This window comes from Callorhinus ursinus, unplaced genomic scaffold, assembly GCF_003265705.2.
Source record: "Callorhinus ursinus isolate GAN/ISIS: 27379988/994484 unplaced genomic scaffold, GSC_fseal_2.0 scaffold4, whole genome shotgun sequence".
NCBI classification, from domain to species: Eukaryota; Metazoa; Chordata; class Mammalia; order Carnivora; family Otariidae; genus Callorhinus; species Callorhinus ursinus.
In genome coordinates, this window is record NW_027397066.1 from 41,373,140 (window position 1) to 41,398,834 (window position 25,695).

The following is a 25,695-nucleotide window of genomic DNA, read 5'->3' on the forward strand; positions in this document are numbered from 1 at the left end:
TCAGAAATGCCATTAAGTATAACGGACCTACACCAACAGTTCATCTCTCCATCTTGTTTGCTTATGTAAACAATGACGAGACGGACGAGATGATCCACAGGCATGTCCATCTCTTACGGTCCAAGGCTCTGACAGCAAATCTCACCTGAGGCTCATCATATTTGCCCTTCATCCCCATGGCAGCCTTCACCCCTTCGCTATAGGTGCATCCAACCCACACCTGAATGGTCTCCTTTATGCCTATGGTTGTGGGGTAGGATCCCGGCAGCTATGCAGTTGCAATGTGATCCTGACCCTCAGCCATAGCTGATTGGTTCGGGAAAGCGCTGCTGACCTCAGTTGGGCCAATTCCAGATCCTTCCCTGGGAATCAAGACTTGACTGAAGACAGATGAGGCTCAGTCAAAGCTGAGCTCTTAAGAAGAACCAAGAGCTGTGGCATCACGACCCAACTGTTCATTCAGTGAATACTTCCTGGGCACCTGCCCTGTGCTGGCTGGTGTGCTTTGCATCTTCTGCAGGCCAGAGTGAGTCCCAGAGAACTGTCTGGTTTCCTGATGGCTTTTCTAGTTCTCAGTCCCCATCCTTCCTGAGGCCCACCACACTGCTGCCCTGAGTTCCCTGAGATCCTCCTCGGTCTTCACCATAAATGATTCACAAGAAATGATTAAGTCGTGCACTTTGTTGGCATCCTCATTGTCACTGAAAGAGTTTCAGTTCCAATCTCCTCTCATGACCAGCTTTGCAGGGCCTGTTGAGCAGCTATTCCATCTCCCCTGTGGACCCAAGGCGAGGGAGCTCTCATATGAATTCAGAGAAGGGCCCAGAGGCAAGCACTGGGTCTTCGCTGAGTCTTTTTCACAAATCTTTTAATTTTTTCCAATTAAGCATGGCCACATAGGAAATGGAACAACAGCAATAAAAACCTTCTTAAAAAACATACATAGGGCGCCTGGGTGGCTCAGTTGGTTAAGCGACTGCCTTCGGCTCAGGTCATGATCCTGGAGTCCTGGGATCGAGTCCCACATCGGGCTCCCTGCTCAGCGGGGAGTCTGCTTCTCCCTCTGACTCTCTTCCCTCTCGTGCTCTCTATCTCTCATTCTCTCTCTCTCAAATAAATAAATAAAATCTTTAAAAAAAAAACATAAAGATAAAAAAAACATACATAAGGGGCGCCTGGGTGGCTCAGTTGGTTAAGAGTCTGCCTTCGGCTTGGGTCATGATCCCAGGGTCCTGGGATCGAGCCCCGCATTGGGCTCCATGCTCCCTCTCCCTGCCTGCTTGCCTACTTGTGATCTCTCTCTCTCTCTCTCTCTCTCTCTGTGTTAAATAAATAAATAAAATCTTAAAAAAAATACATAAAAGGAGGTAAAAGGGCCTCACGCAATTTCATTAGATAAAACCCACCCTCCTTATGCCAATTCCAGCAGAGAAAACATCTTGACAAATCATGTCCTTTAGTCAAAACAAGTTGGGGGCCAAACACATGGAGTAGATATAAAGTATATTATTTTCAGGAGACCAAAATCTAAACCACAAATTCCAGAAATGCATTTTAAAAGTGCTGCCTATTAGACACGCTAGTTTTAAATTAAATTAACGTTGAAGAGAGGGGGGTAAGGTATGTTTTGATTTATTTATTAGATCACTATCAAGCTTTCCCGTAAGGAGATCAAGGTGCTCCATGCACAAGCATCTTGGAGAAATGCTTGGTTGTTTGAAGAATGTCAGGTTCTGCCAAAGCTGTTTCTCCCCAGTTTGATAGCCCCCCCCTCCAAGGCATTGCCTTTTGAAGCCCACAGCTTTATGTGGCTAACCACAAGTCTATCTTCTGCTTGAGGAGTGCACGTAGTGGACTTGAAACACTGTCTCAGAACCATTCGAAGAATGGTCTTGTGGGCACACTGGCTCTTCTCCCCAGCTTGCCTGCTTTACCTTCCAGGGCCTGACACAGTGAACCCGGGAGAGGAAAGTCCTGTAGTGTCTTATCACGCAGGAAGATTTTGGTTTTGTTTGTTTGTTTGTGTTTGAGATTATATTATTTAAAAAAATTATGGCAAACGGCAGATCTTTCATTATCAAAGCTTTTCTGGGAGCACTTATTTTGAATCTGGGTCAAGAGCACGGGAGGATTTTCTGTCCTCTAGACTGGAAGGAAAACTCTTAGAACTTGTCACATGCTGCCCCGCCAGGCTGGACAGCCAAGTGCATATTCAGGCTGAGTGCAGATTGTGTTTTCCAACAGTGGCCACGACAATAATTTCTGCTCCCTTTCCAAAAAGAAGAGAGTAAGTTCCTTCTCCTCCAACCCAGGTGGGTATGGGTGTCTGCCTTGACAAACAGAGCACTGTGGAGGGGATGCTACATGACTTCTGAGGTTTCCATCTGGCTCTCTCTTAGGACGCTTGCCCTTGAACACAGCCGCCATGCTGTGAGGAAGCTCAGGGCGATGGAGAGAACTGCGTCCCTCAGCTCATGGGCCAGGCTGAGCTACCAGCTGATGGGCAGCATCAACCTGCTGACATGTACGGGTGCCATCTTGATGGTGAATTGCTCTCTGTTGAGCTCTGCCCAGAGTACAGATTCATGAACAAAATCAGTGATCAACAGTACGTTAAGTCAGTGTTTTGGGATGGCTTCTTATGCAGCAAGAGATAACCAGAACAGATGGGGACGGAAGACTTCTCTGGACAGCCTTTATAGAGGAAAGCACATGAAAGCAATGTGGGAAGGAGATGGTAACAAGTTGCAGTAGGATGCAGACAGAGTTCCGACTTTAGTAAGGGCAAACTCCAGTGGCCTTGACTTCCCTCTCACAGAGCTTTGGTTTGAAGCAGAGACTCTTAGACACGCATCTTGCATCCTCTTCTCTCCACGGGCCTTAAAACAGAGTGGAAGATACTCTCTCCTGATGGTTTCCCTCCATCTCAAAGACATAGCTCCTTGGGAAATCACAGTTATTCCTCAAAGCCCTACTGACTGTTCTTCTCTACATTTATCCCATTTATTTTGTTCAAGTCCTGAACACATGAGCCAGAGGTAATGTTACTTTTCAAGTTCTATGGTGTGGTGCGAAGAGTCAGCATGGAAGCCCAGGTAGAAACAGAACAAAACGCCTCTCCGTTGGGGTGGTGGCGTGGGGAGGGCTTTGTGGCCAGTCCACTGAGACTCTCCTCACCCCCTGCAGACAGATGACACCCCCTGGCAACTGAGAGCAGACGCCTGGCAGCTGGGGGCTGAGGAATGGATTCTGATATCTGCTGGGAAAACACAAATTCTCTCTTTTTCTGAAATGCATTACTTGGAATCCCCTCTTTGAGATCAGTCTCAAGGGGCCAGAGCATTTCTTCATGAGTCCTAACCCCAGGGATATGAAGGCAGAGAAACACAGCAGCCTAGGACGGCTCCACACCCGTTTTTCCTAGGCAAAATCCTCCTCAGGACAATGACACTTCTGATCAGTGAAAGGGCTGCAGTGAACACTCTGCAGAGTGTAAAAGGGTAATTCAAAAATGTGATGTGTCACGGTTCATGAGCCAGTAATGGAAAGCGCAAGCCACTCGTCTCCCACAAGGGAGGCTCCGTATAGGCCTGACACTTGCACAGTCCATCAGCATATTAAAGGCACCGTGCCCTCGGAAGCAATTTCATTTGTTGTTTTATCCAGTGTTTCCCAAACGTATTTGGTCACAGGATCCTTTTGCTATGGGGACATCGTGGGACATCGCCGGACAAGAGTGACGCGGAGAGCAGAGAGCAGACAGGCTGGAGCCTTCACTGTGCCCCCGGCCAACGCCAGATGCGGCCGCGGCCGCCTGACTGGGGAAGCGCCCAGGGCCTGTCGAGCCGGCCTCACGGACCAGGGCCTGAAAGCTCAACCTTGTTACTTTAGCCTCTCCTCAGGGCGAAGTCCAAGCTTGTGAAGGAAGGAAGAGGGTGCTCAAGTGGAGAAGGTTTTGGAGACCACGTCTAGTCTGGAAGTTTTTAGGCAAAGTAGCCATCGTGAAGGGCTATTGAACAACCTTGGGATTATGTGCAACTGAGGAGCCCCCACACGCCTTTAAGAAGCTGATCTGTAATAGATTATTTATAAAAAATAATAATAATAAAGAGGGGGAAAATCCAGGAGCCACGCAGAACAACAGACAGTGCTAAGTGGAGGCAGCAGGAAGGCGACCCGGGCGGCCCCTCTAGCCGGTTTACTGCTCTGTCTCGGGTCTGACTGTCTGGCTTCCGTCCTCTGGCTGTTCGCGTGGACCAGTTTTCCTGGCACATGCATTTACTGAACTCTGAAAGGCCAGATCTGCTATGTAGATTAGTTCATGATTTCAAAGACGCTTTGAAGCAGGCAAAACATTCTGTTATTTCCAAGAGTTATTACAACTAAAGTCCTGGCATAGACTGGGAGGCCAGTCTGTAATCTTGTTTAGATTCTTTCAAATTCAGAAACGTTATAGTGAGTTAAAAATAGATCTCATTTGTGTACTTCTCCTCCTTTCCTCCCCATGGCAAAAGCTCTTCAGTCATTTTGACCTCTCCTTGATATTAGCCAGAGAAAGTCTAGCACTTGGCCCCTGGGATGGGAGTCCACTAGGTTAAAACAAAAGCCATTTTCGAATGGATTTGGGGGTGATGCGAGTCATGTGGCTGAGCAGAGTTATGCATTATTCTACCTGAGTTCTAGAATTAAGAGCAAGAGACCATCATTAAGACCTGCGAATAGTATATGGATTAAGTGAAAATGTGGGCCAAGGAGGAGAAAAGTTTTCATTCACACTATCCTAGGGGGCTTGTATCCTCACATATCGATTGAAAAAAGACCATAGTGCTTAGGTCAAAAGAAGCTGCATAAGGCCGGAAGATCGGGCTGCTTATAACCGAAGTTAAATAAAGATTGCACCTGATTTCAGAAGAGCCAAAATACTGGGTGTTACCTTATATGGTTCCCCCAGGGTGAATGGGGTGTCAGCATTGCCACGCCCATCACAGAGAGTGGCACCGTCAGGATCACCTCTGCATGGTCACTTTACCTTCATAAACATGCTGAATCCAGTTTTAAGGAGATCAGTGAGGCCTGAAGACATGTGTTCAATATCCACTGGATCTGGCCTCTCAGGATTAAATATTTCTTCCACAACCTGCTTCAACAATGGCTTATAGGATGCCTGGAAAGACAAAATATTGCGCTGTAAGTTAAAGGGTTTGTTTGGTTTGTCTGGAGAGACGATAGCTTTATCTGCACCAAATGAAGCAAAACAAGTTTATTTTGACACTGAGCAATGGCTATGACTTTGCGTGTATGAAAAGGCAACTATAACAACATTGGTTTTTTGGGTAAATTTCACCCTAATACCCTAACGCTATTTTTTGTTCTTATCCCCTTCTACCAGCAAATATCTCTTACTGGAGCTGTAATCCTAGTAGGACTACTTTTTAAAATCTGGGTTTAAAGTGACAATTTTATATATGAAGAATACTGGAAAGCAAAGTATTGTCATTTGCGGCAGACATGAAGATGGTCTCCAGTTTTCCTGAACATTCTTAGAATTATGCTTCCCTCTACTAGGAACTGGAATGTTTTCATACGACGTACTGTCACGATCCAAGCCTAAAGCAATCCCTTCTTCCTCTATAGAGCTCAACTCCAAGTAGGACTTGGCCAGAAGACAAAGCAAAGATGCCAAACAGGAATCTGACCGAGGTCAGGGCTTAGAAAAAGCAGGCCACATGGTACCATAAGAATTCCAGGAGAATGAAGTTGCTGTTGATTTGTTACAGCTCCCACAGTGTGATAAACGATGCATCTATGCATGTTCAGATAATATTTGGAGGCAGCTTTTTCTGACCAGTGCACTTTCTGGCATGTTCCCCACTCCTCTTGCCCTGTTTTCCTTCCTACCAAGCTCTTCCTCGTCCTCTGCTCTTCCCTCCCCACCAGCTGACCACCTTCCTCCCAGGTCCCTGGCTGTCTCTGCTCTCCAGGCCCACAGGGCACCTGAGTTTGGAGCATGAATGCCGAGAAAAGGAGGAATGTCTCTCCACACACTCTGGTGATTATTACAGCCTCGGAAAAGCCAGGTTCTGACAGAGTCCTACCCAGATGTTTTGAACTCTTTGGCTCTTGTCACTGGCCAAATCTGTGACCTGCCTGCTATTTCAATAACCTGTTGAGGCTATTGGTGAACTGACTTCATGTCTGCCTTCATCTTGCATTCCTTACAGTCATTTTTTTAGTCTTTACTCCAACTTTCTTACTTAAAATATTTTAGAAATAAAGCAGCGTATAAGCCATCAAAATAATAAACAATTATTTAGGGGCGCCTGGCTGTCTCAGTCAGTAGAGCATGTGGCTCTTGATCTTGGGGTTGTAGGTTCGAGCCCCATGTTGCATGTAGAGATCACTTAAAAATAAAATCTTAGAAAAACACAATTATTTAGCTAGAATGTCACGTGCATTTATCAGGGATAAAATGTAGGGAGAAAGAGCAACTGTTCAGCTGAGGGGTGCAGCCTTCATGTTTATTAGTCCAACCGACTACTGCATACCCAGAGATCTCACAGGTAAATACGCATGAAAGGTAGAGCACTGAGCAGGAATACCATTAAGACAGAAATTAAAACAAAACAAAAACAAAAAACAAAAGCAAACACTATGATTCAACCTTCCCCATTCTAAAGCTATATTAAGATAGATTTTAAAAAATTTATCATACTGGCAAAAACGGAGAGATCTGAAAACATGCACTTTTGATGAGGCCGTGGGGAAACAGACACTCTTATATATTGCTGGTGGGCGTGTAAATTGTTGCAATCAGCGTGGAGAGCAATTGGGCAGCACCGATCACAATTACAAGTGCGTTTGACCTGGTGATTCCTCCTCTAGGAATTTATCCTATAAATATGTTAACATATGCAAATGAGACCTATAAAAGGCTGCTTATTGTTTGAAATAGCAGAAGACTGGAAACAACTCAAGTGTCCATCTGAAGGAGCAGTTTAATAAATGGGATACGGCCACAGGAAGAAATGGCACAGAAGCCAAGAGAGAAGCTCTTGTGTTGATCTGGCAAAAAGCAGAATAAAGTGTGGGTGGAAACAGCAAGGTGAGGAACAGTGTGTGTGCTGGGCTGGCATTTATGTAAAATGTGTCACTGGGGATTTGGAAGTTTGTATCTGCTGAAGTGTACAAAAGATCCCATTGTGATGGGATTTACAGAGGCTGCCATGAGCAGTGATCCTGGAGTGGAGAGCAGGACAAGGGACAAGGGTGGGGGAAGACTTTTCAATATATCACTTTTCCAAAAACAGTTAAAACACCACTACAAACAGCAAGAATGATCTTTTTTTTTTTACTCGTTAAAAATTAACAAATTATTTATGCACAGAAGAGACTGAAATAAAGCACACCAGAATGTTAATTAGGGCTATCTCTAGGTTCTGGGAGTAAGGGACATTATTTTTTTCTTTTTCCAAATATTCTAAAGTTCACAGGTATACTTCTGGAATCTTAATATAATCCAATAAATATTTTCAATGTTAAAGAAAAATGAGGTCGTGGAATAGTCTCTGAATTTTGCACATCGTCTCTCTGAGTAAACTGTCTCGAGAGCCCTTCTGTCATCTCAGGCTTTCTGGACATTGTCTCTCAACTTAAACTTTAATCTCTTTAAACTCTTCCTCAAACAGAAATCCTTTGACCAATATTCTGCTAACTTATCAGCATTTCATCAATATTCATCGACTTCTTCCTTAGTAATAGTATCTAGTTTTTAGCAGGCACATTATCCACTGGCTAAAAGATTTGATTCTCCAGTCTCCCTTGCAGCCGGGTATAGCTGTGTAACTAAGTTCTCTGGATAATGAGATGGAAGCAGCAGGGTAGTGGGACTTGCAAATGCTCCTTTTTCAAAGGGGAAGGGTCTGCTCTTTCGCTTTCTCTGTTCTGCTGCTTGGAACATGGAAGTGGTGCCCAAAGCACTGCAGCCACGGTGGGAAACAGGGCTATTCCTTAGAGATGCTGGAGCCGAGAGCTGGAAGCAACCTTGGCCAGTGATGGCTGGTGGGGCTGCCAGAACCCTAACCCGTACAGACTAAAGCCACCTACTTGACATGACAATACAAACCCTCCTATGTTTAAGCTGTTAGCTCTCAGATCTTTGCGACTTGCAACTGAATGAAATTCTAACTGATAACGAAGTGCAAAGGGAAGATAAAGAAATTGGGGTGCTGGGTGGCTCAGCCGGTTGAGCATCCAACTCTCCATCTCAGCTCAGGTCTTGATCTCAGGGTTGTCATTAGTTCATGCCCTGTGTTGGGCTCCATGCTGGCCATGGAACTATGTTAAGTAAGTAAGTAAGTAAGTAAGTAAGTAAGTAAGTAAGTAAGTAAGTAAATAAATAAATAAAGGACGATGCCTTCTTCCAGGAGCTTACATTTATTTATTTTATTAGCCTGTACGCAGTTATATAGAATAACTTGAAGCAGAACCCCAGAGAAATACACTTAGGCTGTCATGATTAAGAGAGGGGAGAGTATGTCCCCCAACCTACAAAAAACACAAGCCTGTTGCTCTCTAAAGGATGCACTTCCTGCAAGGAGGGAGAGTGGTGATGGTAAAAGGAGCTCAGACACAGGTACAGTCTGTCATCCAGCTAAAATGCTAGACTAAGTACCTCCTCTGTGCAGGGAGCCGTGGGCCAGGGGCGATGGTTCTCTCCAGTGCAGTCTGGGGGCCCAGGGGAAAGAAGGACGTGTGGGGGGACTGGGGATCTTGTCCTCTCCCCTGCTCCACTTTCAGCTAAGCTCTGGGCAACAAAGCACCCAGGACAAAATACCCACTGAGCTGGGGTTCCCCTTGGGGGTGAGCAGAGAATTGGAAGGGCTAGTCCCTTAATAGCTTCATTCTTGGGATTTTGTGATCCTTGTATACCACTGGGGAAGGTTGTAAATCTTTTTTATTTTATTTTTTTTAAGTATGTAGGTAACATTTATTTAGAGTGCAAAAAGAAATTACAACTTCAATTCAGAAAGTAACAGAGAACAAACACATCACGTAATCCAGAATAATAACATAAATGCTTTCATTAATTAACTGCCTGATGTAGCTCCATGATACTCATTTCTTAGGTTTCTTGGCTGCATTCTCTCTGATTATCTTTTCGTTTGACAGCAATTTAGAAAAGTCATTTTCTATAGAGATGTGATAGCGATTAAGCTATTGTCTCTCAACCCCAAGCCCTGTCTTCCGTACTTAGTTCTGCGATGCTAGCCTGCAGCTCTGCAAACCACATTTGTGCTCTGCCATCTAGACCTGGCGGAGTCTGCCAACAGGGGGCACTAGAGGGATAGCGGAGGCAGGAAGTGCAAGCGAGACCGTGCTCTTCCCTGTTTATTTGCTGTTCCCACCAGCATCACCCCAGCAATGGCTCCTCACTACTGGACGCCGTGCCCTCTCTCCACTTTTAAGTCATAGGATCCAATAAATTACCTTCCTTGCTGAAGCCAATTTGAGCTTTTTTCTTTTATTTTCTGTTTTTACTTGTAACTGGAAGCACACTAAACTACCTATTTTACTGAAGAGACGTCGATAGGTTTTCCCACTTAAATATATAGAAGAAGACCTCTAATTCTTTACTAAAACAGCTAAGAAGAGAACGACGAAATAACATTGTCCATTTAAAGAGCACAATTTGGGAAAGACTTTCTCAGGCATAAAAGCAGTACTGGCCTCATGACTTCTTCGAAAACACATTTCTTAGTTTTTCCAGTTAGGGTTTTTAATGTTGAGAACCTTTGGCTCCTTCCTCTTAGCCACTTAGGTTGCATTGCTTTGTGTCCCAAATCATGTCACTGAAATCTGATTGGAATGCCTGGCTTCAGCAATAGCTTCTTAGATGAGAAAACTCTGACTGTCATGGAATTTTCTATTTAGCCAGAAGCCATCCACTTCTCAGCAAAGGACCACATAGACGGTGGTGATAGGGGAGGCAGATGTCTTCCCCTAAGGCTCTGCTCAAAGTTCTCCTCACTTTGTTAGGGAGGGCTGGAGGGGAGATCAGTTGTGTGGTTTGCTCCAACATTAAGAGAGTTGGACAGAGTAATTTAATTTTCCTATTCAAACATTCTCTGTCAGTTCACCTTTGGGGGGTCGGGGAGGGAGAGGAATAAAAAACACAGACAAATTTGTTCTTTCCTTTTCTTGCTGGTCATTTATTTCTTGCTTATATCACATCCGGTGTGTGCAGACACTAGGGGGGTCTCTGCCCCACACAACTGTCCAGGTACCCAGGTTCTTTCTATTGAGTGGCTCCCCCATTCCCCAGGGCACTGGAATCCCACATGGAAGCTTCGCATCTCATCGGGAGCATGCAGGCTTTCCAGAGAGACTTTATGGGCTCAGCCTGAAAGCGATCTGTATCACTTCTACCCATTGTTCATTGGCCAGACCTAGTCACAAACTTAGGTTCACTCACCAGGGAATCTGGAAATTGTGGTCTAACTGTACCCAGGAGGAAAAGGAAATGGACTTCGGTAAACATAGCATTGTCTCTGCCACACACACACACACACACACACACACACACACACACACACCATAAAGTCGGTATTGAAACATTAATATAATTATTTCTTTAACTGGCAAGTTGCATGTTATCGTCAAAGGATTATTAAACCCTTTCCCCTCTTCTGCATAAGAATTTGACCTTTGGTTAACTTTCTAGCTCTGTTTCCCTGGAAACCTGATAAGAGAAGAATGTCGAACTGTAGCCAGGCAAGATGGCTTATGATAAAAATGACCCCTGCTTAGTAAATTGCATTAAACTGGAGAGAGCTCGAAATATTTTTTTTTTTTAAGATTTTATTTATTTGACAGAGAGAGACACAGAAAGGGAACACAAGCAGGGGGAGTGGGAGAGGGAGAAGCAGGCCTCCTGCTGAGCAGGGAGCCCGATGTGGGGCTCGATCCCAGGACCCTGGGCTCCTGACCTGAGCCAAAGGCAGATGCTTAACGACTGAGCCACCCAGGCATCCCTTGAGCTCGAAATATTGGCCAGAGAGCCAGAGCGTTGGGCTCCTCTGAGCACAATGACTCTTGTGTAACTGGGCATGTCCCTTGGAGGAGCGCTGGGAGCTATGTCTGTGGAATTGTTCAGAGAAACTGGCTCCTAGAGGATGTGAAGTTTTTAAGCCAGGAGACTCCTGCCCTCCCCCGCTGCCCCGACGTGAGTCTAGTTCCCTCACTTCTGAGCTGTTACCTTGGGACCAAACCGAGTAGCTCCTGGGTGACAAGGACTACTCCAGGGAAAAAACACACCTGCGGCTCCCTCATAGCTAGCGATGTTCCTGTCCTAGGCAGACTGGCGCCAAGTGCGGGCTTTGACCCCATAGCTGACTAATCCATTAGGCACAGAAGGCACAGGGCCCAGAGCCCACCAGACTTTTAGGGGCCCATGGAAATGCATTAGTTTAAAATCAGAAGGGGAAAAAAAATGAACTTTTAGGTCAAAGATAATGTTTTGATATATAATATTGTCTCTGTACCAATGCATTTGTAGAATATAATTTTTAATTTTTTTTTTGAGGAAGAGGTCCATAAAGGCACAAATGAGTAGGACTATGAAAATCATCATGTGGCCCTTTATGACAGTTTCATGAGGATAGCCTGAAGGTTTGGTAGAGCCTAACAAGATCCCTGATTGGCATTAAATATGAAAAAGTTGACATTTCAAAAAAATAATCTTATACCAGAAACTTTCTCTTTTTACTTTAAATGGCCAGTATCTCTTCCAGAACAAACTAGACTTTTAAAAACACTATATTTAATCAAAATATGAAGAATAAAACATTTGTGTCTCTGTCTCCGGTTACTCTTTTGTGGTGGATATAATGTGTGAGGAGGTCTAGAAAATTCTTTTATTCATCTGGTTCTAGCTCTTGAACAAAGCTATTGAGTATAGCAGTAGTTTCTGATATTATACATAAGTCAGAGACACTTTCTCTGAGTTGTTGCCACAACTACATCCCCATCATTCAGCGTTGCTGCCCTTGGCTTTGTTGATTGGTGTTGGTGCAGCCATGGGCCTTCTCAGTCCTATTATTGAAGATGCTTCTTCCTTCTCTGCAAAATTGATTCTAATACTCTTGTAGAGAGAGTATTCATTTTGTCTCAATCCATGACTGTACAGAAAAACATCTGTTCAAAACTGCTGATGGCTTTGGCTGTTCCATGGCTCATTTATTTTTATTTTTTGCTTTACTATCACTGATTTTTTTTTCCCCTTCATCTTCTTAAAGGAAATGGTTTGCTCTGCAGATTAAAAAGTGGTTCATTTGCCTATCTGTTCATCCATCTACCCATCCATCCATCCATCTTTCTTTCAAACCAGAAGCAGATTACTTTGTAAAATTTTGAGTGTAGTCCCTTCAACTTCAATATGAAAAAAAAAAAAAATAAGCCCAAAGCAATTTACTAATTTGCTTGAGTTTACACAGGCAGTTAGAAGCGGACTACAGGACAGAGCCAAGTCTCCTGGCCCCCAGTTTAGTCCCATCTTGTGTTGCTTCTTTCCAAAAGGGCACTAGCAGGTCTGGAGTGAGGAAGACAGAATCAGGAGGAAGAAGAAGAGAGCTCAGCACGTGGAAAAGAACAGCCAGGGCTGGGGATTGTTGACAAAGAGACGGGGCCTACAGACTGTTCAGAGAGCCATATTTCACCAGGCACCAGATGAATTAGGCCTCCTTGGGCACCGCTGGTTCTAAATACTCTTGTTGAGCCTTCCAGAGGCACAAAAGACAGTACGCATCTGTGGAAAGTTTTCTCCAGCACAGCACTTTGAGACTTCTGCCAAAGCAAGTCAAGCAAGAGTCATACAGTATTTCGTCTGAAAGGGCACAGAAGCTCTTTGCCATGAGACATTGGCCTAATAGCCTCCTGATGCTGCCGCTGAGGAAAAGCGGCACATCAAACACTGGCGTTTAGGGAGGAGGTTAAGCCTCCCATTAAACTAGAACATTCGCAGCAAGAAACAAAAGCATAAGACTTGCTGCACAGGCAAAACTGTGGGCTCAGGTTTCCACTCAACAGAGTCTATGAGCAAACACAACCTTTCCAAACCAACGGGCGTCAGTAATAAGCCCTTACCATACACAGCAGCTAATAGTACAGTCGCTTGAGAATGACTCCCCTTCTATGAGGCCCATCTCCTAGCAAAGGAAAAGGTGAAATGCTACAAAAGAGGACCAAAAAGAGGCCTATTCTGCTCTTTACTGCAACTGTTTCAGCAAATGCCTACATAGTGCTGTCTGTGTCAGCTCCTGTCCTAAAAGCTTTGCATGTATCAACTCACCTATCTTTGAGCATCTTTATGAGGGAGGTATTAGTATTATTAGCTCCTTCGTACGGTGGAGGAACTAGGCACAGAGAGGTGAAGTAACCTGCTTAAGGCCACACAGGTGGTAGGGCTCTGGACCTGTGAACTGAATGCTGCCATGCGGGGCTATGAACTCACATGCTGCTGCTAACCTCCGTCTCTCTAAGAATTAAGAGCATAAGAAATGCCACTGTGGATAAGACTCACAGTCCAGAGCCCTTCCATCCCTCCTTCCATCCATCCAACCATCATCCATTCACCTGCCCACCCACCCACTAGGAGGCTAGCACTGAGCTAGGCTCTGCAGATACACCATGGTGAACAAACATGGATGCCATGTCCGGCATTTGTAGTATGTTCTGCAAGTCAAGAGCTTCAGCGGTGGCCTCACGGTCCCCATCATGCCCACTCTCCCGGCTGTAGCAGGGCTGGTTCTCTTGGAGGGCCGGGTGTGTGGTGATCTTCTGGGATCATTTCTGGAGAAGGAGTCTAGATCCCACTCCTCCAGCTCTTCCAGAGACTTTATATGTACTCAATGTCTTGTATGAAATCATGTTCTCCTTGAAACGAAGAGAGTGATGTCTGCTTTCTGGGCTGTGGCTGACACACTCTCTCAAAGGGCTAAAGGATGGAGGTTAAAGAAGAGGTGCCTCAGGTGCTAGCAGGGGTGAAAGGAGTGGTTCTGAGAGGCAGCTTGTGCTCTGGAGTAGGAGAGAGGGGTGCCAGGAGGGCACGTGGGGCAGGTAGGGGCCCCGGGATCCAGGGGAGAGAGCCTAAATTCATAGCCCTGGTCAGAGCTGGAACAGAAATCTGGAGCTGGACCAGGTCTAGTGCTTTCCTGGGTATCGCAGCGAGCCGAGAACATCGCAGCTAGACGCTGTGTAGAAATAGCATGGAGCTAGATAGAAAGCACACTCTCCGAGCCCCCCACCCTCGTGCCCCGCCAGAGCCTCAGGGCTGAGGACCAAGTTGGGAGAAGAGATGGACAGAAAGTTGCCCAGTCAAGGCCCACAGTTGGACTCTGAATCTAGTCTCGACATTTACTTTTTTCTCATTATACATACTTTGCATGCCCTCAAATCCTCCAATATATGATAAAAATATATGTATTGCGTTCAAGATGCTGCCAACAAATATTCATTAAGCATGCACTATATAGAAATTGCCACTCTACACACTGAGGATATGGCAGTGAACAAACCAGATCAAAATTCCTGTCCTCACTGGGCTTACATCTACAATTGAAAACTTTAAATTAAAAAATTATCAAAATACCCAAACACGTAAAAATCACCGATAATCCCATCAAAAACTCTTTCTCTAGCCACATGAAGCAGGAAGTCAGAGTTCCTCCTTGTCCATCCAACCCTTCCCACCCCCTACAAGGCAACCATTAGAAAGTTTTCCTTAATTTTTAAAGAATTATTAAATATACATACCTATATACTTTTTATTTTTTTATTTTCTAAACAAAAATAGAAAAATGCTTGACAGAATGATCTACATTTTTTTTTTCACCTAACAGATCATAAACCTCTGTTTTAGTCTGAGTTCTCCAAGAAGTAGAGCCTGAGCCAAGGATTCACATAGAGTCCTGCTAAGCACGCTTGGAGTTGTCTCATTCATTTTAATGGCTGCACAGTGTACACTTCAGAGCATGTGTCTGTATCATTATTTACTAAATCCCCTTCAGACACACACATACTCCCCACCTTGCCCCTACTTCCTGCTCACTGACATTTAGGATTTTCAGTTAATGGGTTGATGTCATTGACTCACTGTAAAAGAGTATATACAACAAAGGAAAAGTTCATTTTCCAAAGGCAATGGCTGCAGGAAAGGGTTCCGGGGTCCGGAGAAATGACAGTGTTGGCAGCAGGGAGATTAAGTCTAGGAAATTTATCACTGTCCTAATTATGCCCAAGATTCATGGCTAATGCATATTTATGTGAACTTGGCTAAATTGGTCACAATGATAATCATAAAACTGAGAAGAGCTTATTAACTTAATGGTTTCTTTGCACTTTGCCAACTATAGCAGCCACTTGCTTCTTGACATTCTTTGGTCTAAATCTCATCATAAATCACCAGTTCTGTGTCTTCTAGAACTAGTCCATACTGCTGTATTTAACATTGGCGATTTTTTTAATGACCAAACTACATACGATGAATGATCTGAGTGACTTTATCTGTATTTTGTGGTGGTGGCATTCTCAGGTCATTGAACAAAAGATGGGAATTTATGTTACTAAGTTGAGAGCCAGCCTCCAAGGTCTTTCATATGTTGGTGGGTGATTTCAGATGCCCATCAGCACCATCAATCAGTACTTCTAGAGCCTCCATGAGATCCATGGTATAGTGGGGAGGAAGTTTCGTAGTGGCGGCCAAAACCTGGCATCTGGCCTTGGCCACCTGTGGTTCTGTGGCAAGTCATGTGGCCTTCCTGGCTTACTTCTTGTGAGGATCAAAGGACAAGCCCAATGTGGGAGCACTCTTCAAGTATCAGTACTGTAACAATATACGGGAGGAAGAGTCTGAATTTGGCTAGGCTACTATCGCAGATAACCTTAGCTCTCATCTATATGCCCACCTTAAAGGGTCAGCGTCCTGACGCTGAACCCCTCGCTATGGCAGCGTCCCCACTAACAGCACATTCAGCTCCCCAAGGAGCCATAGCAAACAGAGTGGATTTTACTGAGATCTCATGGGGAGATGAAGGAGAAGATGCTTGCACACACTCCACGGATTATTTTTCCCGTCAGAAACATCTGTTCTTCCTTCAAAGCTATCTTTGGCCGCCAGGAACCTTAGCTGTGTCTCTACCCTTGTCCAACAGAGACTGCCCAGCCTCCATGACTCCAGCCTTTCTTCACTCCTTAAGCTTCCCTTTGGGTCTCTCTGGGGCCCCTCCCTCATTGAGCTTATAATCTTGGATTCTCATACCATCTTCCTACTCACTGTTCAAAACACCCTTCTAAAGTTCCCCCACTGCCCTTAGGAAGTGGTGGGGGAATGTTAATAACAAAGGTTTTGCTGTCACAAACTTCTTTTTTCCTTGCCATAGTATTACTAAGTAATTTTGTTCTAATTGTTCAGAATGTTTAGGGAGTGCTTAGATCTAGAAGCTTGGGAATCACAGAAGGCCACAGCCCCTCCCCTGCACCAATAGTAACTAGGGCCCAACAAAGTAAAGGGACTTTTGCTTAAGGTTACCAAATATGTGACAGCTATAGAGCAGTGGCTGGCCCCCAATCCGGTGCTCATCTCCCTGTATCAAGCCTATGAGTGCAAACGAATCAAGAGGCTTTCACATTCAGGGGAACCCAGAACTCTGAACTGGAAGGGTGCTTGGAGTTCATCTAGAACAAATCCCTCGTTTTAGATAGGCTAAGATGGAAATTTCCTTTTGTGGTCTCTGAATCCTAAAAATCCAACACAGATTAGATGGTTACTTTAAAACATATGTACTTGCCTGGTGGGTATGATTTCCAGGAACATATACAGACTTAAACTGTTTCATGAGATTCCGAGCTCCAGCGATATCCCGAAGCGAGGCGAAGAGCTCATCTGTAGTAATTTTGCATTTGTGAAATGTCAGCTTAATTGAAGAGTCACAGCCTGAAACAATCCAGAGAGATTTTCTTGGGTGAACACATCCTGAAATTAGGTTTTAATCATGACGGCTTGAGCTCGATGTAATGCAGTTGGATTTTTTTTAACCCTATTTTACCCTGGTTGTTCCCCAACTGGGTGGTTTTAATCCTCCACGAGCAATGAAACATACCAAGTGTAAATGCCTTTGACAGAAGTATAACTCAGAATTGCCTGGAATGGCAGCCACTGGCTTCAGTCCCCACACTATTGAAGCTTCACCGAAAGAAAGCTCCCCAGGGTCTACTATCCTCAGAACATAGCTTTGGGAAAATAGGGAGAGACACAAAGAAAAGTACCAAAGAGTGCTGTGATGAACCTCTCTTGCTTGAATCCTGCCAACAGTTTTTGGGAAATAGAAGAGCAAGACTGAGAGATGATAGAGCTGCTCTGGGAACAGATCTTACTGGGATGGGCATCTGCCTAATGTGCTCACAAAGCATATGGTTCCTTTCAAAAGGCAGCCATTCAAAGCTGGTAACACACAAAGAGGGCCTAATAAGAAGACTATTCTCGGCAATGATTCTATTTTTCTTTGACACTTATAATAGCTGGATTTCTTCTCTATCTTGTTAGAAGCCCATTCAGAAGAGAAATGATCATGGATAAGTCAGAAGTTTAAAAAACAAAGTTCCAAGATAAGTTTTTTTGGCTGTCTCAAATACTCAGATACGTTAACTCATTCATCCGCACGGCACCCTTATGAGATAGGTGCTATTATCTTCCCCATTTTAAGGATGCAGGAAGCAAGGTACAGAGTGGTTAGGTAACACCCCTGTGAGCAGACCCTGGCAGTGCTCAGTCACGCTAGACATCACTGTAGGTTTGGGGAACAGTTCTTGTGTACTCTGCTTCCTACCTCAAGTCCCTGCATGCCTATCTTTCTATTTGCCTCTGTGTTTCTGTCTCTGTCTCTCTTCTTGTCTGTGGGCTTCCTCTGGTTGTAGAAGCATGCTTGGCCTTTGTGTGGGGCAGGCTGGAAGTCCTAGGAAGTTGGCATTCATTGGAACAACCCAGATTTCTCATTCCCTGGAGGAACAATTCCGAACGGTGGTCTCCAAAGCCTTTGCTCAGTCCCAGAAGGATGGAGCCCCAGGTGCCCACAAAGATAACTCACTCACTAATGTCCCTTTATTGGCTTTCCTTCCTTCCCTATCTCGCTTCCCTATTTCCTGACTATGCTTCCTGAAATATCTTTCCAACTACAGTACTTGCACCCAAATCCCTGTCACTGGACACCAGAACTTCCACAGGTGTTCAAACACACATAGCCTGGATCCTTTTTTGGGAGCCTGTATTCTTTTTTGGGAACAGCTTTATTGAGATGTAATTCATATACCATACAAATTAAATACCATACGATTAAAGTGTATAGTCCAATAGCTGTTAGTATATTCACATAGTTGTATGACCATCATCACCACAATCCATTTTAGAATATTTTTATCACCTCAATAAGAAACTCCATGCTTGTGAACTTGTCACTCCCTTTTTCCATTCCCCTCCTAGTCCCTGGCACCACCAATCTGCTTTCTGTCTCTATGGATTTGCCATTTCTGGACAGTTCATATAAATGGACCCGTAGGACATAGGATCTTTTGGGACTGGCTTCTTTTACTTAGCATAATGTTTTCAAGGTTCATCCAAGTTGTAGTATACACTACTTCATTTCTTTTTACTGCTGACTAATATTCACTCTATGGATATACCACATTTTATAGTTGCGTTCATCAGTTGATGGGCATTTGGGCTATTTTCACATTTTGGCTATTATGAATAATGCTGCTAGTTTTATAAATTTTTGTGTAGACATACATTTTCATTTCTCTTGGATATATATCTGGGAGTAGAATTGTTGCCATAGAGTTGTCAACTCTGTGTTTAACCTTTTGAGGAACTGCCGGGCTGTTCTCCAGCATGACCCCACCATTTGACACTCCTACCAGCAGTGTAAGAGGGTTGCGATTTTTCCGCATCCTCAACAATGCTCGTTATTACCCTTCTTGATTGATCCTAGTGGGTGTGAAGTGAGGAGAGGCTTGTTGATTTTGATAGGGAGAAATTGTTTTTAGGGAGTAGAGGTAGATCCAAACAAGCTTAAACTAAAATGGAGTGCATCTAAAGTATATAGGAACATCCAAGGGAGCCTGACTGTAGCAGACACAGCCAGGTGGCATGTGAGTACTTGAACTTGTACCCTTAATTACTGTGGAACATTATATTATAATTACTCTTAAAGGGAGGGCAAAATTCTGAACTGCCTTTACCTACAACACATCTGACACTGAATGTGTGGGTCTTTTCCCCACACCAATCGATTCTCTAATTCTCTGGGCATCAACTGAGTGTCCTACAATTCAGTTCAATTTTGACACTAACTACATAGCATTAGTGCAGACCCCGCAGTTTAAGGGTTCAGGTCCATTTCAAATGTCAGTTGCAAGTCCCAGGTGGCCACCTGCACTCCTGACAGATCGGCTACCAACTGAGGGTTCCCATGACCCCTTCCTCAGGTTCAATAATTTGCTAGAACGGCTCACAGAACTCAGGAAACTACCTACTTTACCACAGAACTTTCCCTACTATTGACAGTTCATTACAAGGGATACAACTCAGGTACGGTCCGATGGAAGAGATGCACAGTGCAATGTTAAGGGGCAGGAGCTTGGAGCTTCCATGCCCCCTTCAGGCGTTCTACCTTTCCAGCACCTTGATGTGTTCTCTAACCCAGAAGCTCTTCCAAGCCTATTATTTAAGGATTTTTATGGAGGTTTCATTACGTAGGCATGATTGATTCAGTTACTGGCCATTGGTGATTAACCCAATTTCTAGCCCCTCTCCCTTCCCTGGAGGTTGGGGGTGGGGCTGAAAACTCCAACTCTCTAAACATGCCCCTGTTTTTCTGGCAACCAGCCGTCCATCCTGAAGCTGTTAGGGGCCCCAACCACTAGTCAACCCACTAGCATACAAGACACTTCCGTCGCTCTGGAGATTCCAAGGGCTCTCGTAGCTGTGTGACAGGAACTGGGGACAAAGACCAATATGTATATTTCTCATCGTATCATGAAAATTCTCTGACTAGTCTTTAACTCCTGGTTTCCAGAAATATCCAACTCGTGTCATTAAAAAGAAAAAAAATCAGTGTGGTCAAGCACAGGGAGAGGAAGCCTCCATGTTCAGTGAACTGTGGTGAGGGGAGGGGAGAGGTGGAGGGGAAGTCAGGAGATCATGCGAACTCCCCAGCATTCTATGTCAAGCTTTGTGGAAAGGAGAAAGTGTCATTTTCTGAGAAGCATGTCCATAACTGCCTCCTGCTTCTTACAGAGGCTTATAACCAAAAAGAGTTAAGATCCACAGGTACAGGGTATGTGCTGATATCACACCATGCTTACCCTTGGCATGGCAGCCCTGGCTGAGACAAACCAGCTTGCACTTTAGTCAATAACCAATCAGGAGAAACCCTGGAAAGTTATGGCTTCTCACTCATTCATATAAGCTTCGTTCCTTAAACTCTCAGCCTGAGCCATTTAAAATATGAGAAATCATACCAATTATATGTAAGTGTTGGACATTCTGTACTAGTCTTTCAAGTAAAAAAAGGCATGAAAATAAGAAGACATCACTTGTCCTAATACCACGCACAATGTTTCAATTCCTCTAAAACACGATTCAGCTAATAGGCTAATTTTTCTTTTTCTTTTTTGAGACAGAGAGAGAGAGAGAGAGAGAGAGAGAGAGAGAGTGTGTGTGTGAGCACGTAAGCAGTGTGTGGGGGGGTGGGCAGAGGGAGAGAGAGAATCTTTTTTTTTTCCTTAAAGACTTATTTGAAAGAGAGAGAGAGGGCGCCTGGGTGGCTCAGATGGTTAAGCATCTGCCTTCGGCTCAGGTCATGATCCCAGGGTCCTGGGATCGAGTCCCGCATCGGGCTCCCTGCTCCTTGGGAGCCTGCTTCTCCCTCTGCCTCTCTCTCTCTCTCTCTCTGTCTCTCATGAATAAATAAATAAAATCTTTAAAAAAAAAAAAAAAGAAAGAGAGAGAGAGTGAGCTTGAGTGGGGGAGGGACAAAGGGAGAGGAAGAGAGAGAATCTCAAGCAGACTCCCTGCTGAGCGTGGAGCTGGAGGTGAGGCATGATCTCAGGACGCTGAGATCCTGACCTGACCGAAATCAAGAGTCAGCTGCCTAACTGACGAAGCCACCCAGGTGCCCCTAGGCTAAGTTTTTTATTTAAAGTAATTCATTTTCTATCAAATAGAGAGATCCATCCAGTCTTTCATATGGTCTCTTTTAATTTTTTGGAAAGTAACATGATGTTTATCCATCAGACTGAGTGGAATAGAATCATCTACTGGATTATAGATTACTGAAAATTATAGATAATTCATGGAAATTGTGGACTGTTCATTGAAATTAATGTGTAATTGCAGAGAGTTAGGTCAACTGTGGAGCAGACTGTTTGACAGAAACATTTACAGATTACTGATAAATTAAGCTCAGAGGAACCCAACAGAAAAATAAGGCTATCACATTGTTGGAAAGAAAATAAAAAGTCCTAAATTCACAAATAAAGTAAAACTTTCTGGAAAAATAGTCAATTATTTTCATTGTTCAAATTAACTGCACACAAGCAACTTCCGTCCAAAGCATCAACTCTTTCCAATGTGGCTGATATCCTCAAAGCAAGTGTTCCACAATGTACATGGAACACCAGGCCGGTCTCTGAGCATTATTCGTATTTATATCAATCCTCACCAAAAGCAGGATTTACATTCACCCACCCAAAACCTGTAATGAAAGTTTCACTCACAGACACACACACACACACACACACACACACACACACACACACACACACACTTTTGAAATGTGGATCAGAGAAGATAAGTGACTTACGCAAGGTCACATCACCATCCCTGGCAAAGTCAGTGTCCAAATGTCCCGCTGATCACAGACCTGAGCTCCTCCATGTCCACCACTGCCCACCATCCAGAATCCCTCTGGGCATGCGGCCCATTCCAGATTCATGCTGCAATCAATAGCTAAAGGTGATGTGGGCCCAAAAGCTCTGAAATGGGATGAATTTTTTCTGCGACAAGAGCAGTAGCTGTAATCACTGAACGCTCACTATGCCAGGCGCTATGCTAAGAAGTGTGTACATCTCAGCTTACTGAATCTCCACAGAAACGCAATGATGGCATTGGGCTACTGATAGCATTCCCACTTTGCAGATGGGGAAACTGAGCCCTAGAGAAGTTAAGCAACACAGTGCCATTCAACTAATAAGCAGCAAAGCTAAGGGTCAAACCCTTGCAGTCTAACTCCAAAGATGGTCCTGTTAGCTACTCTACTCTGTCGTCTTTCAAATGTGCTGAGACCACATATATAAAAGATCAATGAAACTCTTAATTCAGCCTTAATAGCGAAGAAATGCTTTTTAAAATGGAGTGAGTAGCAAATGCCTTTCTTCTTGGGAAGACCTGTGCCTGTCCCTTGGGGTCGATGCTAACATTGCGGGTTTGCAGTCATACCCCAGGCCTGTCTTTTGTAGCCACAGAAGGTGTGAGGTCTCCCAGCCTGGCTGTATACCCTCCTTTGGATCTTTGCTCTGTAAGGCACTGTATTCAGTTACTTCTAATAAGCCCCTGACAGCCTGTTCCATTAAGCCAGCTTATGAGATAACAGTGTTTTGTAAGGGAACTCTTAAGTGTACAATTCCAGTCAATTCTCATTTAATCCACTTAGTTAAATAGATAATGAACCAGAAGCTGATCCTAGCCTTTAGCCAAGCACGATCTGTGTACTTCAGTTGCCTACGTCTTGATAAGGGAGGCCCCCGATCCCCCAGGGCACCCCTGTGTTCTTCTGAAATGGGGGATGACTCATACCCCTGCAATTTCTTTCTCTGGAGGGCTTGGCGATCTCTCCGGGAGGGGTCGGTTACTCCTCAGAGCAACAAAATAGGGCTCTTGTGCCCATGCATCTCCTTCCTCTGTTGCCCTCTCCCTCGTCTCCACTTATCTGAAGTCCCTTAACTTCAGCCGGGAGAGAGAGAACAGTGGTTTCCGTGGCTCTGTACACAGCAGGGACCCACATTTCCAGCCACGACAAAGCGAAAATGGAGTAAGACTGAATAGCTAAGGATCCTCCTGGGATGGCTGGAACGAAGCTGCACTCCCTACATCAGTCGGCCTAGCTCTCTTCTGTTGTTTGCCCTCTCAGGGAGCAGGCTGGAATCCTTCGGGTGCTTGGAGAGCCTTTTCAAAAGAACCTATTTTTCCTAAGTTTGGTTTTACTCCTTAGGGACTAAGGAAAATAAAGCGTCTCCTATCAGAAGGCTGCTGTGTCCAAGGCCTTTGTCTGGACTGGAGCTGAAGCAGCCCTCATCGGAGGCCTTCGGAAACACAGACACACACACACACACACACACACACGCGCACGCGCACGCGCTCATGTATGCGCACACACCCTCGCTTGGGGGCGTGGCTAGAACAGGATTTGAAATGTTTCCCCCATTCAGCAATATTATTCTCCTCCCAGGATGAAAGGCCCCTCGCATCTGATTGGGAAGAGCTAGTGTCAAAAAATGCTTGAGCTTCGTCAAGAGGCTCTTTTCTCATCTGGATCCAAGTTATCCAAGACTAGCCTCCTCATCCTTCTGTTCGCCCCCGAGTTTGGGAACATCAGGCCACTTCCTAGTTTGCATCCTTGGCCCCCCCGCCGCTCAGCAGAGCCCCGGAGCAGGGGTCTCCACTCCGTGGGCTCCAGGGGCAGTGAGAGAAAAGGTCGGCTGGGAGTGTGACTGGCCAGAAAGTACGGAGCTCTGGGAGGTCATGACCTCCTCATCCATCCAGCAGGATGACATTGCCTTTTTTTGTCTCTCCAAACCATTGTTTCTAAACTAGGCTCTTTTCTCATGGCTCTCAATACATGTGTAGCAAATGAAAACAAAACCAAACGAAATAGAAAACCAAATAAACCTTAGCAAGTGCCGTCACATCTGAAATCTTTCAGGGAGGTTGGTTTACTGCATATAAACCACCCTTGAGTAGGGCAGTCCTATAAGCTTGTAAGTACAACTATAATAGAACTCTTTTTTAAACATGCTGGGGACCCATAGGTGATTGTGAGTCCTTCAGAGAGGGGGATCATGAAAAATCAATCTCTCACACACATAATTTACATTATATGTTATATATTCATATATATGTATATATAATTTTGTTTAAAATTTAAATCATAAATGTCCCTTTATTCACTAATCTTCAAGGGAAGGTCAAGGTCTTCTCTGTGAGTATTGTCTGCTGTTCTGAATAGAGTCCTGCCTTTTAAAAAACCCATGATGTGCCATGTACAATTTCCAACTTGAGTCCATTTCACGTAGAACGAGAAGTTAAAGACATCTGTCGCACAATCTGAGAGCACAATTCTTCTAGATTTTAACTTTTTTCCTTCAGTCTTCTACAGTCACCTTGTTCACACCTAATCCAAAAGCGTTTTTAAAGTGACTCATCTTGACTGAGTCTTTCAAAAGCATTCCATTTGATTTTTACCAAAATGATCTCCTTTTTGAATTCATATGTCATCAGAGTGCGGGAACATTTCATTACAGTGTGCAACTTAATAACAAGCACTACCGGCCTAAGCAGGCTGATGACTCTTGGGAATCACACAAGGCAGCCAGGAAGAGCAGATGTGCCCCGCACGTGGAGATCGCCTGAGAGCCATGAGGGGTCAGGGTGTTGGCATTATTTTATAGATGGACTGAAGAATGTCAGTCATTCTGGTGAATAGGTCCTGTGGTTGTGAATACATCAATTATACATATATTATTTGTGTTCATTGTATTTATATTACAGCATCTATAAATCAAAAAAGTATATCTATAAACATATTTCTGAGGTTCCATGTTTATACACAGGCACTGTATCTGTGTCATCAATCTAATGCATGATCACCTCATGGGACTTTTAAGTTTTTCTGCTATAAAGTCATAAGCTGGGTTGTCAGACTCTAGCACCTACAGGGCTGATTTCCTCTTTCATTATAGAGTCCTGGATCCATACCACATGGCAGGGCCTTTTCAGCCGGTGTGGAGCTAATGGCATAACTGTGCTGGGAAGAGTGTGTTGGGGAAGCTGGCCTAACAGAGAAATCTGGAGTCAGAAATATCCAGGTGAGGCCACAGAGGGCCCAGGACAGGGCCCATGGAGGTTGACTACTTTCTGGAATCCTTCTGTAAGCCTCCCCTGAGGCTCCCAGCCCCACGCTGAATGCATGGCCTCTCTATTTACTGAATCCTGCTCAAGGGCCTGGAATCTTCTGGCCTGTGGACTAAGGTATGGTTCACACGGCACAGGAGAAAACGAGAGGAGGCTGGCAATCAGCTCCTGTGGGGGCAGGGGCTCTGCCTGGTCTACCGCCGAGCTCTAGCACAGCACCTGGCTCCCAGAAGGCCCCACTACGTATTTCCTAAGTGAGTGGGGGAAATAGAGAGGTGATAGGGAAAAAGAGAGTTGAATCAGGCCAAACGTGCTGTAAAGCAACAGCACTGATTCTCGAGGAGCAAATAAATGAGCTCTGGAGGAAATTTCAAATAAAGAGCTCCCTGATGGTCTTGAGCAAATGCAGGCTACACACGTAAGTGGCTCAAGTCCCGAAAAGGCTACTTTAGAAGAGC

At 44.6% G+C, this 25,695-nt stretch overlaps 1 protein-coding gene across 1 annotated transcript in view; it reads right to left on the reverse strand.

The window, feature by feature from the left end:
• Window positions 1-25,695, reverse strand: part of SCFD2 (sec1 family domain containing 2) — a 456,513-nt gene that overhangs the window by 17,199 nt on the left and 413,619 nt on the right. Inside the window, exons 6-7 of the mRNA XM_025887412.2 lie at window positions 16,842-16,987; window positions 5,030-5,164 (exon numbers count right to left, since the gene is read on the reverse strand). Coding sequence (XP_025743197.1) covers window positions 5,030-5,164; window positions 16,842-16,987 — 281 coding nt within the window. The remainder of the gene's footprint in view (window positions 1-5,029; window positions 5,165-16,841; window positions 16,988-25,695) is intronic.